The 17,741-nt window shown below is 46.2% G+C and overlaps 1 protein-coding gene across 1 annotated transcript in view; it reads left to right on the top strand.

Annotated features, from left to right (window-relative positions):
* Positions 1–2,806: 2,806 nt before the first annotated feature.
* Positions 2,807–17,741, top strand: part of TMEM35A (transmembrane protein 35A) — a 32,075-nt gene continuing 17,140 nt past the window's right edge. The window contains exon 1 of the mRNA XM_075186054.1: positions 2,807–2,991. Coding sequence (XP_075042155.1) covers positions 2,872–2,991 — 120 coding nt within the window. The 5' untranslated portion in view covers positions 2,807–2,871. The remainder of the gene's footprint in view (positions 2,992–17,741) is intronic.

The raw sequence follows: 17,741 nt of genomic DNA on the forward strand, positions 1-17,741 counted from the left end.
TACCAAAAAATAGGTACTGCTGTATAACTCCAGTCCAGTGGTACTCTCCTGTGCCGCAGATAAATTGTAAAGGCTTTGCCGAGTGTGTGTGGTTTAGGGGTACGCTCTCTTGTGCTGCATATAATGGAGTACCAAAATTTGGAGGATAAAGTAGGGAAAGCTCAAGAACCACTTCCTCCTAATGCTGAAGCTGGTGCCACTAGTCATGACATAGACGATGAAATGCCATCAACGTCGTCTGCCAAGGGCGATGCACAATCTCCTAGTAGAGGGCATGTAAAATCCAAAGAGCTAAAGTTCACTAAAATTAGCAAAAAAAGAAAATTGAAATCATCTGAGGAGAAATGTAAACTTGCCAATATGCCATTTACGACACGGAGGGACAAGGAACGGCTTAGGCCCTGGCCCGTGTTTATGACTAGTGGTTCAGCTTCACCCAAGGATCTAAGCTCTCCTCCTCCCCCCCCTCTAAAGAATTTAAGAGACTTAAGCTGTCATCAACAACACAGCAAACAACTCTGCCTTCTAAAGAGATGGCATCACAAATCCCCAAGGCGAGACCAAGGGTGTTGGTGGTTGCGAAGCCTGACCTTCCCATCACTGTACGGGAAGAGGTGGCTCCTTCCACCATTTGCAGCACACCCTCTGCATATGCTGGAAGGATCACCCACAGTCCAGTTACAGATTTGGCTAATGAAGGTGTCAATGTTGTACACCGGGAGGAGGATATTGATGTAGCTGGCGCTGAGGAGGAACTTGACGAGGAGGATGCTGATGTGGTTATCTTAAATGAGACACCAGGGGGGAAACAGTTGTTGTCCATGGGATGAAAAAGCCATTCGTCATGCCTGGTCAGAAGACCAAAAAATCCACCTCTTCGGTGTGGAGTTATTTTTATCCCAATCCAGACAACAAATGTATGGCCATATGTACCTTAAGTAAAGCTCAAATAAGCAGGGGTAAGGATCTTGGTCACCTAGGGACATCCTCCCTTATACGTCACCTGAAGAACCTTCATAATTCAGTGTTTAGTTCAGGACCTGTGGCTAGTACCGTCAGCAGTCCAGGGACACCTAAATCCCTTGGTTCTGTTGTATACACACCATTAACACCCTCCTCGTCAACTTCCTCCACGATCTCCATCAGAGATAGTCCTGCAGGCCATGTCACCGGCATGACTGAGTTCTCTTCAATCCGGGATTCTTTCAGAGGATCCTGCAGCGGTACGCCTACTACTGAGGCTGCTGCTGTTGCTGCTGGTAGTCAGTCATCTTCCCAGAGGGGAAGTCGTAAGAGCGCTACGTCTTTCACCAAACAGTTGACCGTCCAACAGTCGTTTGCCATGAGCACGAAGTACGACAGTAGTCATCCTATGGCAAAGCGGATAACTGCGGCCGTAACAGCTATGTTGGTGTTAGACGTGCGTCCGGTGTCCGCCATCAGTGGAGTGGGATTTAGACGGTTGATGGAGGTATTGTGTCCCCGGTACCAAATCCCGTCGAGATTCCACTTCACTAGGCAGTCCAGAAATATTAGTACCAGAGATTAAACTACGTTCACTGTTCCTGCAGTCCAGAAATATTAGTACCAGAGATTAAACTACGTTCACTGTTCCTGCAGTCCAGAAATATTAGTACCAGAGATTAAACTACGTTCACTGTTCCTGATTGGTTTGTTAAAGTGTGAATGTCCTATTTCAACAACATCAGGGTGGGTGGGAGAGCCCAAGGACAATTCCATCTTGCACCTCTAGCAAACTCTTGCAAACTGCCATCCTGTCTGCCACTGCAGTGCCACTCCTAGATGGGCCACGTGTTTGTGCCGCCCACTTGTGTCGCTTAGCTTAGACATCCAGCTACCTCGGTGCAACCTTTTAGACTAAAAACAATATTGTGAGGTGTGAGGTTTTCAGAATAGACTGGAAATTAGTGGAAATGAATGTTATTGAGGTTAATAATAGTGTAGGTGTGAAAAAAAAATAAAAAATATGGATTTTAGCACTTTTTTTGCTTTTTTAAAAAAATATCAGAACCCAAAACCCAAAATCAGAACCAAAACCTTTTGTGGGGTGTTTTGGCAAAACAAATCAGAACCCAAAACCTCAAGCTAATCAGAACCCAAAACCCCAAAAGTGGCCGGTGCACACCCCTATTGCTAACCCATGTGTTTTGTTGGAATTCTGTGTGCACTTTTGAAAACAGAGACATGGCCGGACAAAAACTGATTTTGCGGTGTGTCTTGATCATTTTGTGCTTTGCAAATAACCTCTTATAATCTGCAAGTCAAAGGGAGAAGCTACAAGAAAATTGTAAGTGTAAGATCAGCTTTCTTTGTGTATTTCTCTTATTTTCTTTACTTAAAATCCCTTTTATTCTCAGTTTGTTGTCCCACAATAAGCTTTGGCAGTGTACATGCCGAAGCTCATTGGGGGACAACAGACTGAGCACTGTGAGCTTATTCTACACTTAAGATTTGACATAATGATATAATTTATGCATACAGAATTTTCAGTGGACAACATGTATATAACTGATTGTTTTAACTGCATGATTCACTTAACTTAAAATTTGGTTAATTTCTTTGTTATTTTCACGTACTCTATGTGGCATGCAGCTTTCATTTATCCCTCTTATTTTACTACAGCCTTTTTCTCTGTATCTTCCTGCTATGAGACCTCTAGTGGCAGAGATGTTTTAAAAAAAAAAAAAAAAAGAGGCAGCAGCTGTTTCTAGGAAGAAACATTACAGAAGTAGTCTTTAGGACCATGTGGTATCCAGAGCTTTCATATGAAATACGCAGGCGCCTGACTTGACATTATAATATCTTTGTCTTTTATAGCAGGGGCACTGACTGAGGAGGTAAGCCTTTTCCATGGCCGCTCCACGTACCATAACAATAGTTGCCCTCTCAATGGCTCTTGGTCTTTTCTTTGTTTTCATGGGAACAATTAAACTGACACCCAGGCTCAGCAAGGATGCATACAGCGAGATGGTAAGGAAAGAAGAAAGATAGAAGAGCTAGGGAAGGTGTGGTGGGGGGAAGCGGTAAACAGGCTGGGGTACCAAAATGGTAAAAAAATTACACCGCGTTTTAAATGGTGCTTGATACATCCAATAGTTTGTGAAAAAGTATGTATGTATGTATGTATTTTTTATACCTCTCTTGTACTGTTTCTGCTCAGTCTTGTATTTTTGACAGTCATCAGCTAATATATTCATTGTGGTCCATCTAAGATTATGCAAAATCCTATTTACATGTTACATCATGGAGTATGCTGATTTGCAAACAGGATGGCCATTCAGCTACGAGTAATCTTACTTTAAAACAGCAGTCAGAATACACAGAATGTTCCAGGTCTCCAAACCTTCTATTACTTTCATGTAACTTACCCTTTAAAATGTACATAGCAAAATGTCAAAAATGCAGTCAGGTTTGTATTTAGTTGCCAACCCTGTACAACTTGTGCATGTTTACGAGATGTAAAACGTTTATCTGTGCATTAGGTCACAAACACAGCCACCATCAATTAGAAAAATAGAAACCTTTCATAATGGATAGCAGTCACAGACTTAACTGTGAATGTCCTAACCTCCCCCTTCAGTTTTATTGTCTTGCTAATTGAGAGTCTTTGTTCTTATGGCCCTTTACCCTTGACAGCACTGTAATGAGAGACCAGTTTAAAAGACGAGAAGCTGAATTTTCCTTTATATTTAAATATAATATCAGTTGGAAGAAAATCAACACATTTGAATTTGTGAGCACATCTATGTGTAGTGATTCGCTTTCACTAAGGTTGTCAATTCATCCCTTTAATAAGGGACAATGAATTATACAATTTCTTTTGCTGACTGATTGGGAGCAAGTGCTGATTACTAACATAGAATGAAGCCACATAAATTGTGTTCACCATGATTTGGCAAATTTTTGCTCAAAATTCATGAATTTGCGATAAAATGAATTTTTGGGTACAATTCTGCTTACGAACTGTACTTCTTTCTGATTCGCTGATTATAATCTTTTTGGGAGTATAAAACTGTACAATACAGGAGGTGAGAGCTGAGATACAGCTATTGTAGGGCTAGATCTAGACTTTTCTTTTAGGGGGGGGGGCGGTTTATAGATAAATCCTCACCCCTCCCTCTCTCCAGTCATGGCTCCTCCCCTCTACATACTCCTCTACATCTCCAGTTCCAACTCCTGTAGGCCCTGTGCCTCACAATTGAATGTATTTTAGAATACAAGTCGGTCAGGTTTGTTCTTTGCTTTATTTTAAGTAAAACACTATATAGCTATAAAATCACAACAATGAGAGCAACAAACAGACATGTCTGCCCCCTTCGTCGCACTGTTTCTTTTTCAACACACTGTTCCCTTTTCAACACACTGCGCAATCTTCAGTGAGGAGGTTGCATAGAGCGTAAGCGAGGCACTGTCCCATTGCACTGGAGGCGGTAGTGGCTTGTAGTAATTTACTCATGCAGTCTAAGCTGTGTGTGTATAGGTTGATCCAATGAAAATATAACTAATTAAAAATAAATTAAAGCCTTTTAAAACAGGTGGGACTGTATTTCTTCATTTAAATTTAAAAGTAAATTTATTCAATAAATCCTTTGTTTCTAATTGCAGAGGTGTAGTATTTAAGTCACTCCATATTAGTGTATTGTTGCATTGTTTATGTAGTACAGTACAAATATAACAGAGGGATGGAATGAGACCGAGCTGATATAAACGCTGAGGGGGCAGGCAGTGGCAAAAGTACAGGCATACCAGGAGTTAACTTATCTGGGTGGTGGTAGAAATCTGAGTTACCAATCAGTAGAACTGTAAGGGGAGGGGTTAGGTTTCCAGAGGAGGCTTATAACATATAGGAAAAGGATATGACTTCCTCTTGCCTCTGGAGTTGTTAGAGTGAGTATATGCTCTGCTGTTCTGGTGAGTATTGCTGTAAAAGCCTGTTTTACACTGTATTATACTGTGCCATACTGTTTTTACTGTTTGATACTGTTATATGCTGTGTTTTACTGTTTTATAGCGATTCATTGTTGAGCGCTTAGTCATTTCTGTGTCTGTGTTGCCTTTCCCTTATTATATTCTTGTGCTGCCCTGTGTTTTCTTTGCTCCCCAGCCTATTCCTCCAGTGTCCCTATCTTGCATCCCCTGTGTCCCCTTCTTTCTATTCTTTCCCCTCTCTCTCCCCCTCCCGGTTCCGTGTTTTCACCATGCTCCGGGCCAAGCGTGTTCGTGTCCTCCCCCATCCAAGTGGCAAGCCCAGCTCTGGGACTCCTCTGCCTCCCTCTCTGTGGGTCCGGTTAGGCCGGGTCCTTCCGCCGCGGCGGCAAAAAAGGCTTCAGCGCATGTGCGGCAGCGAGCGTGCGGTCACGGGCACACAGGAACTGAGGTTCCGGCGGCCATCTTTGTAGTGGGCGCTCTCGGAGCGCCCGCTTGTCCTCCCACTGTCACAAATGCATTGGGGGTCTCTGTTGATCCTCCCCCCGCCGGGGACCCGGTGGTCCTTGTGGCAGAGGGGGGAGATGCTGCAGGCTCTGCCGTTATACAGGAGGGGTCTGTCGAGGTGACAGAACCCCCTCCCTCCAACATATTTTCTGTCTGTCAGCCGTCCCGGCTGCAGATATTTCACAGGCCATCCCAGTAAATGCCCTGGTCTGTCCCCCCCTCAAACTACGGGTGTCTCTACCACCCTTCCCCCCCACCTATCACATCCAGTCCTGTCCAGGTCTCCCTACCTCCTGTGGCTCAGCCACAGCAGTTCCTCCTTCCCTCTTTCCCTCCCCCTGCCCCTGGTCTTTCTGGTGCACCCTTTCCTCCTGGGACTTCTTTTCCTGCATCCCCCCCCCTCTTTCCCGTTACCCTATTCCCACTTCTTTTCCCTTGCCTGTTTTCCCTCCAGGTGCTGAAGTTTCTGCTACCCAGAGTTTCACTACAGTTTGTTCGACGGGGTCGGGGGCTCTATATCAAGGGGGACTCATGTCTTTTCCCCCTAGGCGCAACCACGATGCCGCTATAGGGCACGCAGCTACGTCTGCCCGCCCCCTGGGCAGGTTTTTATCCTCCGTGGGCTATATGTTATGGGCCTGGTCAGGTGCCGGCTACAGGGTTCCAGCAGTTCCCCTTACAGTGGCAGGGGGTTAGTTCGGACAGGGGGCCGCAAGGTCAAGGTTTCCCGGCTTTTCCTTTTCCATTCTCATACCCACCTTGGGGATTTTCCCCAGCTTATTTTCCTCCTCCAGCGGCTTATGGGCCGTATTTCTCTGGTCCCGGCTGTCCGGGTAATGTTGTAACCTCAAGTGCTTCTTCCACAGGGGCCGTCACCCTCGGGGCGGCAGGATCGGAGAGTCCTCAGGTTCCCGTTTCCTCACCGTCAGTGCTGTTAGGGTCTAGCGACGTGCAGTTGATGGCTGGGGGGCCAGTTTCGGGGCAGGGTTCAGCGTCCTCCCCGGCGCGTCCACGGGCCGTTCCGTGCACGGCGACGCCAAGTACACGGAGTCGGCAGGCAGGTGCGGTAGTGGCATCTGGCCAGAGTTGTAGAAATCAGAGCTTGGCACTGTTGGTGAGTGCGGGAACCGGGGGTCCCAGGCAGGAGGGCTCTTCTTTTGTTTCCCCATCTGCAGGTCTGTCGGGGCGTGTGAGATAGGGTCGGAGACCTGGGCGTGCTTCTTCTGCGGAAGCCGCATCATCGGCCACGGTGGGCCCATCATCTAGTGTGGAAGGAGGTGGCCGTGTAATCGGTGAGCATGCCAGCGGGGGGTCTGGTTCTAGCTCCGATTTCAGTTCTTCAGCCTTGGAGAGGGAGGTTCCGGCAAGGTCTGAGAGTGCAGACACAAAGTTGGTGAGGCTCCTGAGGAGAAAATTGCATAGTTCCCGCCGTAGGGTGGAGGTTGGAGGCGGGGAGCCTCGGGAGGACAGTGGTGCCTCAGGAGGTGATGTTGTGCGCTGTGCTAATACAGCGGTCCTGCGTGATATTAGGAGCAGTGTGCGCAGTAAGATACGCGCCGGTCGGTTTGTGGACATGTTTGCCATCGCAAAAAGGGCTAAGGATGTTTTAATAGCAGCGCGATCACGCTCTGGCGTGGGGGAGGAAGCATATAGGAATTTTCAGAGTTGGTTGGAGGGCTTCCTGGTTTTTGCTGCATGTTATCTTGAAACCAGGCCAGCTGAGCACATGAACGTGATTAAGTACATATACTTAATACAGGGAATGTTTACCCGATCCAGGGATATTACGTGGAGGCGGTACGATGAGGCCTTCCGGAGGAAGCAGGATGGAATGTCATTGATGGATTTTGGGTGTAGGGATGTGGAGGTGTGGTTGGATGTGACACAGCCGAGGATGGCTGGTACTGATGTAGGTGTGGCAAGACAGAGGCAGCCCCCGGTGCGGTTTGGTCAGCCCTTTCGAGGGAAGTGTTTCGCTTTCAATGGGGGCCAATGTGAGAGAGGTGCGGCCTGCAGATTCAGGCATGTGTGTTCAGCCTGCAGTGGGGGTCACCCAAGGAGAGAGTGCCCCAGGAGGAATGGTCCGGCCGCTATTGATAGACCCGCCACTGGAGGCGCGACTCGGTAAGGCGACATCGCCCATTGTATTGGTTGAGCTTGGGAAATGGCTGGGGTGGTACCCTGATAGGGGGGCTGCGGAGTTTTTATGGAATGATTTCAATATTGGTTTCATATTGCCAGTGACAGGTGTGGTGCAGACTGGTACACCCCGGAATTTGAAATCGGCTTCGGAATTACCGATGATAGTGCACGAGAAAGTGTGCAAGGAGGTGTCATTGGGAAGAATGTGTGGCCCCTTTTCGGTTCCCCCAGTGCAGGATTTAGTTCTTTCCCCGGTGGGGGTGGTGCCAAAGAAGGAGGTGGGGAAGTTTCGGCTAATCCAGCATTTATCTCACCCGCAGGGCTCGTCGGTGAATGATGCGATTGCAGAGTCTGTATGTTCGGTCAGTTACCAGTCTTTTGAGGATGCCTTGTCGTTGGTTCAGCAATGTGGCGCGGGTGCGCTGTTAGCAAAATTGGACATTGAGTTTGCTTTTAGGTTGTTGCCCCTGCATCCTTCTTCATTTCGGTACATGGGTTTTCGGTTGTCATATGGGTTTTACGTGGATAAATGTTTACCTATGGGATGTTCGGTGTCATGTGCGTTTTTTGAATGTTTTAGCACTTTTCTTCACTGGTGTGTTGTGGCCGGGTCTAGACATCAGAGTGTGGCCCACTACCTCGATGATTTTCTGTTTATTGGTCCAGCGGGTACATCAGTGTGTCAGGACTTAGTTTAGAGTGATGGGAGTTCCGGTGGCAGCAGACAAGTCAGAGGGCACGACTGTGAGGTTGTCATACCTAGGTATCGAGATTGACACGGTTGCGGGTTGTTGTAGGCTTCCAGCAGAGAAGGTGGCTAAGTTGAGGGGAGTAATTGATACAGTTCAGGGTGAGTGTAAAGTGCAGTTGAGACAGGTGCAGTCGCTGCTTGGTTTTTTTAATTTCGCCTGTAGAGTCATTCCCATGGGGAGGGTTTTTTGTCAGAAGCTAGAGAGGGCTACGGTTGGGATTACAAAGGCAATGCATTTTGTGAGAATGTCCAAGGAGATTAGGGATGATTTGGCCATGTGGCGTTTGTTCTTGGAAAGTTTTAATGGAGTTTGCTTGTGGCCCCTGCCTGGCACCAATAACGTGGAGTTGCAATTGTTTACCGATGCTGCTGGGTCTTCCGGGTTTGGGCCTTACCTGGATGGGGAGTGGTGTGCAGCAGCTTGGCCGTGTGCTTGGCGTCAGGAGGGTCTCACGTGGAATCTCTTGCTGTTGGAGTTGCTCCCCATCATTGTAGCTATCGAGTTGTGGGGTGTTGGTCTGCTTAATAGAAGTATATCGTTCTGGTGTGACAATTTGGGGGTAGTACATGCTATTAATAATCAGAGGGCCACCTCCCTGCCAGCTCTGAGGCTATTGAGACATTTGGTTTATAGATGTCTGACTCTTAACATCACTTTTAAGGCAAGGCATGTACCTGGGATAGATAACGGTTTGCGGATGCTTTGTCTAGGTTTGATTGGAATAAGTTTTGTTTGTTAGCCCCGCATGCGAATGTGTCTGGTGTTTCATGCCCCGATTTTGTCTGGCAGATTATAAGGCCGGCATAGAAGAGCTTGCTAGGCGTTCGGTTGCACCTGGCACGTTGAAGAAATATCGGGAGGCTTAGTCGTCCTGGGAGGGGTTTTGTGGATCTGATGAGGCTCGAGGTAAGACGGGGCGACATCGCATGCTTGCATATGTGTGGCATTGTTTTCAGGCGGGTAGATCTAAAACATATATGGTGTCTGCTTTGGCTGGTATTTCGTTTTTTCTGCAGATTACAGGTAGTCGGGATGTTACCAAACAGGCATTGATGCGTAAGGTTTTAAGAGGTTGGATTAGAATTTCCCCCTCGTTACAAGATAAACGTAAACCGATTGAAAAGAGAATGTTAGTGAACCTTTTGAATGTTATCACGGTTGTGGCGACTTATGAGTTTGAGGCAGCTTTGTTTCGGCTGGCATTCGTTATGGCTTTTTTCGGGGCTTTTAGAATAGGTGAGTTGGTAGCCTCGTCTAGGACGGCAGTTGATTTTGGCTTGCTGTTTAGGAATGTTGTGGTACAAGATGAGAGTATTGCTTGTAAAATTCATAGATCGAAGACTGATTCGTTGGGTAGGGGGAAGTGGGTCACTCTGCAGAGGAACCAGGATACAGCGGTTTGTCCAGTAGAATTGACAAGATTGTACAGGGATATGTCTCCTGCTCCCGGTGGTAATTGGCTTAGACATAGTGATGGTTTTCCCCTTACGAAGTTTCAATTTTCAGCAGTATTCAAGAGTTGCGTGGTTAAGCTTGGTTTGAGTGCAGCAGACTATGGGACGCATTCCTTTAGGATAAGGGCAGCTACGGTAGCGGTGGAAGGTGTGTCTGAGAGAGCATTATGGCTTTGGGTAGATGGAGGTCTAAGTGTTTTAAGCGGTATGTTAGGCCAGCTGTGGCGCTCTAGGCTTAGACAGTGTGATGTAGTAAGGCTGACCCATGACATGCGTTGCTTACCTTGTTGAAAGGGAGTGCGGAGGGTTTTGCCATTTCTTTTCTCCGGGGGCCTGATTGGCGGTGGCACCCCGGGGTTTCCGGTTTTACCTCCGTATGGGTCACCCTGCATCATGCGCGAATGTGGCAATTTTTTGTTTTTCCGTATTAATTATATTACGTTTTGTCATTTCATTTACATGCATTATTACTCCATGTTGCAGTTGCACGTCAGGATGGGAGGAATATTTGGCTGGTCGGCCATTCATTGATTTTTTGGGCCGGTAAGAGCGGCCCTGCTCATGATTTGAGCAAATTCCCCCGGGCAGAGTCAATAAGATGGATAGGTGTTAGGGGAATGCGTTGGGTGTCTTTGTTGAATATCCTAAAAGACAACGAGAGTAGGTTTGGGGCGCCCTTCAGAACTTATTATTTACCTTGGGGGGAATGACCTGGGTAAGTGGTCCAGTTTAGAGCTCATTGAGCAGATAAAATCCGATGTCGGGGCCATTAAGTTACATTGGTCAACAGTTCGACTGGTATGGTCCGACATTATCCCTAGGCGTAATTGGAGAGGGGCGGTTAAGCCAGCTCGGATTGAGAAAGCTCGTGGAAAGGTAAATCGGGCGGTGCGAAAAATCTTTCAGGAAGTAGGCGGTGGTTGCATCAGTTATCCTTCCATAAGGGCTGTGTTGACGCAGTACTATAGGCCCGATGGTGTACATTTGTCTGATTTGGGTATGGCATACTTTATAGAGCAGATATTTTGTTTTCTTGTTTGGCTATGAAAGGTCAGTTGGTGGCGGGCTGCGGTTCCTGGTGGGGAACCTTAGCTGTGGCGGTAAGCAACCCAATCAGCGGCCATTTTGTTACATTTAAGGCGTAGTAGGCACTCTCCCTTTAAAGGGATTGGGCAATTAGTCAGAATAGCCCTTCGGGGTTAAGGGGCTCCGCTTAGGCAGGCGGGCCTCAGCTAATATGCCAAATGGGGGAGTTTGGCATTTTACGCCTAGTTGGGTCCAAATTAGTTTGGACGGAATTTACAACTGGGAGGTGTGGCCTGGATGCTGATTGGTCTGTTAATATTGGCCACCAATTTTTCCTCAGCAGGTTCGCCTTTAATAAATTCCTGACCTTTCAAACGCCAATTCAAGTCTCTGTGTCGTTATTCTAGTTTGTTAAGTTTACTCTGGTAAAGGTAAAAGATGGTATAGTATGTGGTCCACCATAAGCGGTTTATGGCTGGAACTTTTCTTTGAAACTTTAGACAAGAACTAGTTTTAACACTAGACACTCTGATGTGAATATTAAAAAACAAAACAAATATATGTTCTAAAATATGAATATCAAATACAAATACAGCTCTGGGGGAGTATTTCTTGCTCGGAAAATGACATGGGTAAAAAAAGCTTTGGGGATTTGATATTCAGAATTCACCAATCACAATTATCATCTATTTATATAGCGCCACCAATTCCGCAGTCCTGTACAGAGAATATTTGTCATTCACATGTGTCACTGCCCCACACACTAGTGTTAATTTTTGTTAGCAGCCAATTAACTTACAAGCATGTTTTTGGAGTGTGGGAGGAAACCAAAGTACCCGGAGGAAACCCACGAATATATACGGGGTGAACATACAAAGCCACACAAATAAGGCTTTGGTAGGGAATCGACCCTAGTGCTGTAATATATATATATATATATATATATATATATATATACACACACATACACACACTGTATGTATAAGTGTGCATGTCATAGTCGCCAACCTTTAATGCAGGGGTGTCCAACCTTTTAGCTTTCCTGGGCCACATTGGAAGACGACGTGTTGGTTTGGGCCGCACATAAAATACACTAACAATAACGATAGCTGATCATCCAAAAAACCATAGAAAACATACTTAACATATATATATATATATATATATATATATATATATATACACACATACATATATATCACTTTTTTTTCAAATCCCCCTATACTTACCTTTCAATCGCCCTGTTCAAATCCTCTCTAGTTATTATACTATAATCACTTTTTGTATTGTTTCCATGCAATATCAATAAAGTGCATTTAAGCCAGGCGTTGTATATCAGGGTGCCCTGACCAGGCCTGCGGTACCTGACATATACACCACTGTGACCCCAAATTGTCACCTGTTTTGCTAATTACACCACTATGTTAGTTAAGGGATAACAACTTATAATGAGCCAAAGAGAATAATATATAATGCCCCATTAGTATTACAAGTAGAAATATGTAGCAGGGAGATAAGGTCCATGATGCTCCAGGACCAGGTGATTTTTATGCACTGGTCAGCGTCCCTTGAGATAATAAAAAAAATCCCCCTTAGCTTACCCTTTTAATCGGCTTGTTCTCCGATCCTCTTCTCTTCTTTTCTCTGATTCTCTGCTGCTGATAGTTCTTCTTGCGCGGGTGACTCCTCTGTGCTGCGCTCCACAATGGATGTCGGGCGTGATGATGTCACGCCAGACATTCACTCCTCCTCCGAGGAGGAGACCAGTGAGGGAGCCGGAGCACCAGCTGACGTGACCGCAAGGAAGTATTTTTTTATTATTTTTTTTGCAGGATTTTTTTTTCCATGAATCCCCTTGCCACAACCAAAACTCTTGCTGGGCCACATTTACAGTCATGCTGGGCCGCATGCGGCCCGCGGGCCGCGGGTTGGACAATCCTGCTTTAATGGCTGGCCTCCGGGAGTCTCGGAGTAGAGGTGGGCGTGAGGGGGCGGCTCCGCGAACAGCTACATTTGGGCCAAAATGATGCAATTCCCGGAGAATAGCATCATGGAGGCTTCAAATCTGCCCACTTGAAGTGGGCAGATGCGGGAGAATTGCCAGCCTTCCCGGGAGTCCTGGAAACAGGCAAGTATGGTGTATGTGTGTATATACACACCATATTTGCCAAATATATATATATATTGTAACAAAACCGCACCCTTCTTATGGCACTTTTGTCACCTTCTGTTGCAAGAACACCCAGTAGACATCAGCAACACAAAACTTCTCTTATAAATCAAATATATTTATTGTTTTCATCACAATAAATTACACTTCTTCCGTCAGGATGACACAAGCAAGCAACTACCTTTTGCCTGCACCTCCTGGTGACCCTAAACACTAACTAGACACAGACCAGCTCACTACTGACTGGCCAACAAGCTCAGCGTCAGTCACCTCTGACAAGGGCACAACTCCAGGTTTAAATACACATGTCTCCTCCCACAGGCTTGGATGACTGACAGGCGACACTCCTACCTTGTCTCTAAAGGATGGCTCCCCAGGTGTTCTGTAACGCCTAATCAGCACAGCCGCCCCTATCAGCTCTGTGGATACAAACACGTTAAAGCATGCAAGTAAATCACTTTTTTACATTTACTTTACCACATGTCTCTGACATGTACATTACTGAACTTAAGCACAGTGCTACATCTGTATATAACTTGGTCTGCAGCCTTTTACCTGCAGACAGTTAGCACCATAGCTAATTCCACTATTAGAGGCCTGTGGCAAACCACTCCCAATGCCACAATATATATATATATTTTTTTCCCTAGGTGAAGCAATACAGCATGTGGTAACAGAAATGATATAGCAGGGATATCCACTTATAGTGCAGTAATTAGGTAACCATTTAATATATGATTATAATTGCACATATGTCAATGTAAAAACAGTGCAGGCTTTTCTATAGCACAAAGGGTAAGGTGTAAGTTCTTGTATCCTTTCCAGTTGTGGACTACTACATGTAATTTCCTACATGTTGTATCATTTTAACTTCATCAGGGAAAAATTGCATACATTCTTTAACCCAAATAAAGCTCTTAAATGTTGGTACATGCCTTGCTTACATAGTGCGCAGCATCCCTGTATCACTTCTTCCCAGAAGTGATATCAAACTGAAAAACTTATAACTGACCTCTATTGCTTGTATAGAGGGTTTTTGGGATGAGTCGGCAGTGTGCTAGGGGAGGGCGATCGCCCCAATCACCCCCTGGATCCACCCCTGTGCCATTGTCAGTGGTGACAGAAGAGAAGCATGCCAGCAGTTGGAGCACCATCACCCTCTGCTAACAACCAAAAGCAGCATTAGCTCATTAAATGATGTTGTGCTTCCCAGGTCCACCGAGAAAATTCTCAGTTCTTGTTTGGGCTGCATCTTGATGGCCCATGAAGGCTGTGCACATAGCCTATGCTTCCCTCCTCCAATGTAGCTTCTGGAAAATCCAATGTTGCTCACACAGTCTAGGAGGGTGGCGACCGCATGGACCAACAGGAACCTATTGGACCATGCAGTCAATTTCCTCCACCCATAACTCACAGCTGGGGCCATGGATGAGCAGATGGGGCTCCATAATCACCCAAGAGGGTACCCAAGTACCCGCCCCCCCTTTCAGAAGACCTAGCACTACCTGTGGCTGCAATGATGCTGTGAACGCTCAGGTCCCACTTTGCTTTCAGCCCAGGGTGCTATGACTTCCTTGATAGTCTGGGACAATGTGAATACTTCTCTACCGCTCTTCCTAGTGATGACAAACCAATTCATATGAGAGACATGAATGCATAAGTGGTTACAAAACCCGTCCATGCCATGGCATACAACACACGCTGCTCTCGTAGTGCAAGTCAGATTGTGGATGCTCTTGCAGTTCTGGCCACATCATGAAGGGCTAAAGGAAAAAACTTTACCTGGTGCTAATGTATAAAGAATACCCCATGAAGGGGCGTGGCTTGGACGCCATTCTGTGCAGACGGAGATTTTTACCAGCTCTCCCCTCTCAGCCCCAAAATCCATCTACACCGAGATTTACCTGCCCTGAATGAGACCCTGTCACACGGTCTAAGTTGGGGCAACATACCCCTGGACCCATTGGTGTGACTCCGGGCACATTGCTCCCGTGTTTGGCCCCCCCAGCCACGGCATCGGCTGCTTACTCCGCCACACAGACTCCCTCTCTGCCTCAGTTGAAAGTCACAACGGGGACCAGGTCACATCAGTACTCACTGGGCAGCCCGCTCAGTCCTCTGTCTGGACCTGCTAGGCTTGTGCCACGGCCTCGAACTGCCTCTGCAGCCACCTGACCGGACTCCCGGCGGTGATTTGCCCTCAGGATCGGGGCGGATCGGTGTTTCCAACTTACCTCCTTGCTGCGGCTGCCAGTCGGCACACTTCAACGAGCCCAGATCCACGGAGGAGGCCTACTTCCGGTCCTGATCCTCGGCCTCAAGTGCGGGTGGTGGAGTCCGGCGGGTCACTTCCGGTGGGGGCGTGGCCTACCAACGGGGGTCGCAGCCCCAAGTTTAATAGCCAAGTATTGTTTTGGCTACTATATAGCTCCAGACATCAGGTTAGTGGCGGAGAGCTTACTGAGTCATTCTGATTGATCTCTGGGCGGCACAGCTATGACCTTATATTGCTACAGTAGGTCTATTGGTACTTAGTGCAATCTGGACTTGTAACAAAGAATCTCAGTGTCTTGTACCGGTGACCTCTTGCTGCAAATTTTGTGCCCTGATCTAATCTATATATTACAACTGTGAGCTGAAAAATACCTGCACTCAAAAGCTGTGCCATTGCTGCCACCTGCTGGTCAAATATAACATTGCGGTTGTGAGAGCAGTGAGAGCTGGCAGCCCTGGCCATACATCCCAGCAACGGCGATAGGGGGCTTGAAGAAGATCTCCCCAGCACCTGATCATCAGGAGTGCTGACCATGTTATTGGAGACCCTGCTTTGAAAACGAGCTTCTTCAGATCCACACACATCCCTGCTCTAAGATCTCCACTGAAAGCTGAGGTGAGAGAAGCTGTTTGTCACTGTGGTTTTTTACAGAGCTCGGCAAATTCTTTATCTATAGTGACTTAGTTAAAACTGTCTCAAATTCCCAGCGATACTCTGCCATCTAGTGGCAGTTTACAAAACAACATCTAAAATATTCTAATACTTCTAAATGACCAATGAGCTCATGGCTAAGAAATGGCTCTTTTTCAACAATACCTAACCCACAGTCTCATCTATTCCGCCACCAATTGCAAACAATCTAACAACCAGATGAGCTCCTAACTTGATAGGGGAATCCATGGCTCTTTAACTCAATAATACATGTTCGCGGACGCAAGAGAGTCAGATCTTTATAACTAATAATTAAATCCTGATATACCTCTCGCATTTACCAAAACCCTTTTTTTAAGGGGGAAAAAGGAAAAAAGAAAAAATCAGTGGTTCCCAGAAAAAGACGGCGCTATGTCTCACAGAAACCAGAAAAAAAATGCACCATCAGAAGCAGCTTCCTTCTTTACTCAAACTAAGAAGAAAACTGCCTCTCAAACATCTGCGTCTTCCCCATCCCACCAACTTGAGTCGGATCAAGAAGATACCAACTCATAATCTAATACGTCTATTTCTGACGAACTGAGAAACGTCATCAAATCCACTATGCAAAAGGAGGTACGAACGATTATCCAAGAAGAATTCAAAAAGGGAATGGCTGAGCTTCGCCAAGAAATAGCGGCTATTGGCTCAAGAACGGCAGATCTAGAGCAAAAAGTTGATGAGGTCTGTCACTTCCAAGAATTTGTGTCCACAGAGTTATCTGACATTCGTGCGGACATGGAATCATTTAAAGATCAGCTGGAAGATAATGAAAACAGGAATAGGAGGAACAATCTCCGCATTCGAAATATTCCAGAGACAATAGATGGAGATCTACTACCCAAATATCTTGAGAAACTTTTCTTTCACTACCTACCAGATACCTCTGCATCGGACGTACAGACAGACCGAGCTCACAGAGCACTACGGCCGAAACCTCCACCTAACCAACCGCCTAGAGACGTCATTGTCCGGTTCCATTACTATAAATACAAAGAACAATTTGTTATGGCCACCCGGGCGACATCCTCACTTCAGTTTGATGGATCTGACCTTCAAGTTTACCAGGATCTTGCTCCCTCTACGTTGCAGAAACGACGGGATCTCGCCCCAATCACTAAGCTATTAAGAGATCACAAAATTCGATATCGATGGGGGTTTCCGTTCCACCTACTGGTCGGCCACGAAGGTCAATCTCATAAGGTTAAGACGCCAGACCAAGGAATCACCCTGCTGCGGACTCTGGGAATAGCGATACCTCCAACATTGATGTCAAACACAGCGGAGGCTGTGAGACCAGGGGCTCCCACGGCTTCATGGACACAAACATGAAAGACTTGGGCATAAGTTTCTAACTTTTGCCGACAGAGAGTTCAAAAAACCGGTTTGTGATACCTGGAAAAGATTAGCGGCAACTCTAATAATGTTTCAGAGACATGAATGTAGGAAATTCTACTCATATTGGTTCCTGAGATATCGTCAACAAGCAAGTAGACTTACATTGCATTCACGATACAATAATGTTATTATTTTTTGTATGTTTTCTGACTGATGTCTCTCAATTGTTGTCCAATGTTAACACTGTTAGTAGCCCTGATAGTAATATCGTACTTCACATCACCGTTCGGCCGCTGCCACGCAGCCGGAGAGACACCCTATAGCTTCTAAGATTTTCTGGCAGACTCTTCGAGCTGCGGAGCAGTTGGTTTTTCAGTTTGGTTACAAGCTAATTACTTAAGTGTATTACTAAGGCCAAGGATTTGTTGTCCAGACTTGAT

Source organism: Mixophyes fleayi, chromosome 9 (genome assembly GCF_038048845.1).
Source record: "Mixophyes fleayi isolate aMixFle1 chromosome 9, aMixFle1.hap1, whole genome shotgun sequence".
NCBI lineage: Eukaryota > Metazoa > Chordata > Amphibia > Anura > Limnodynastidae > Mixophyes > Mixophyes fleayi.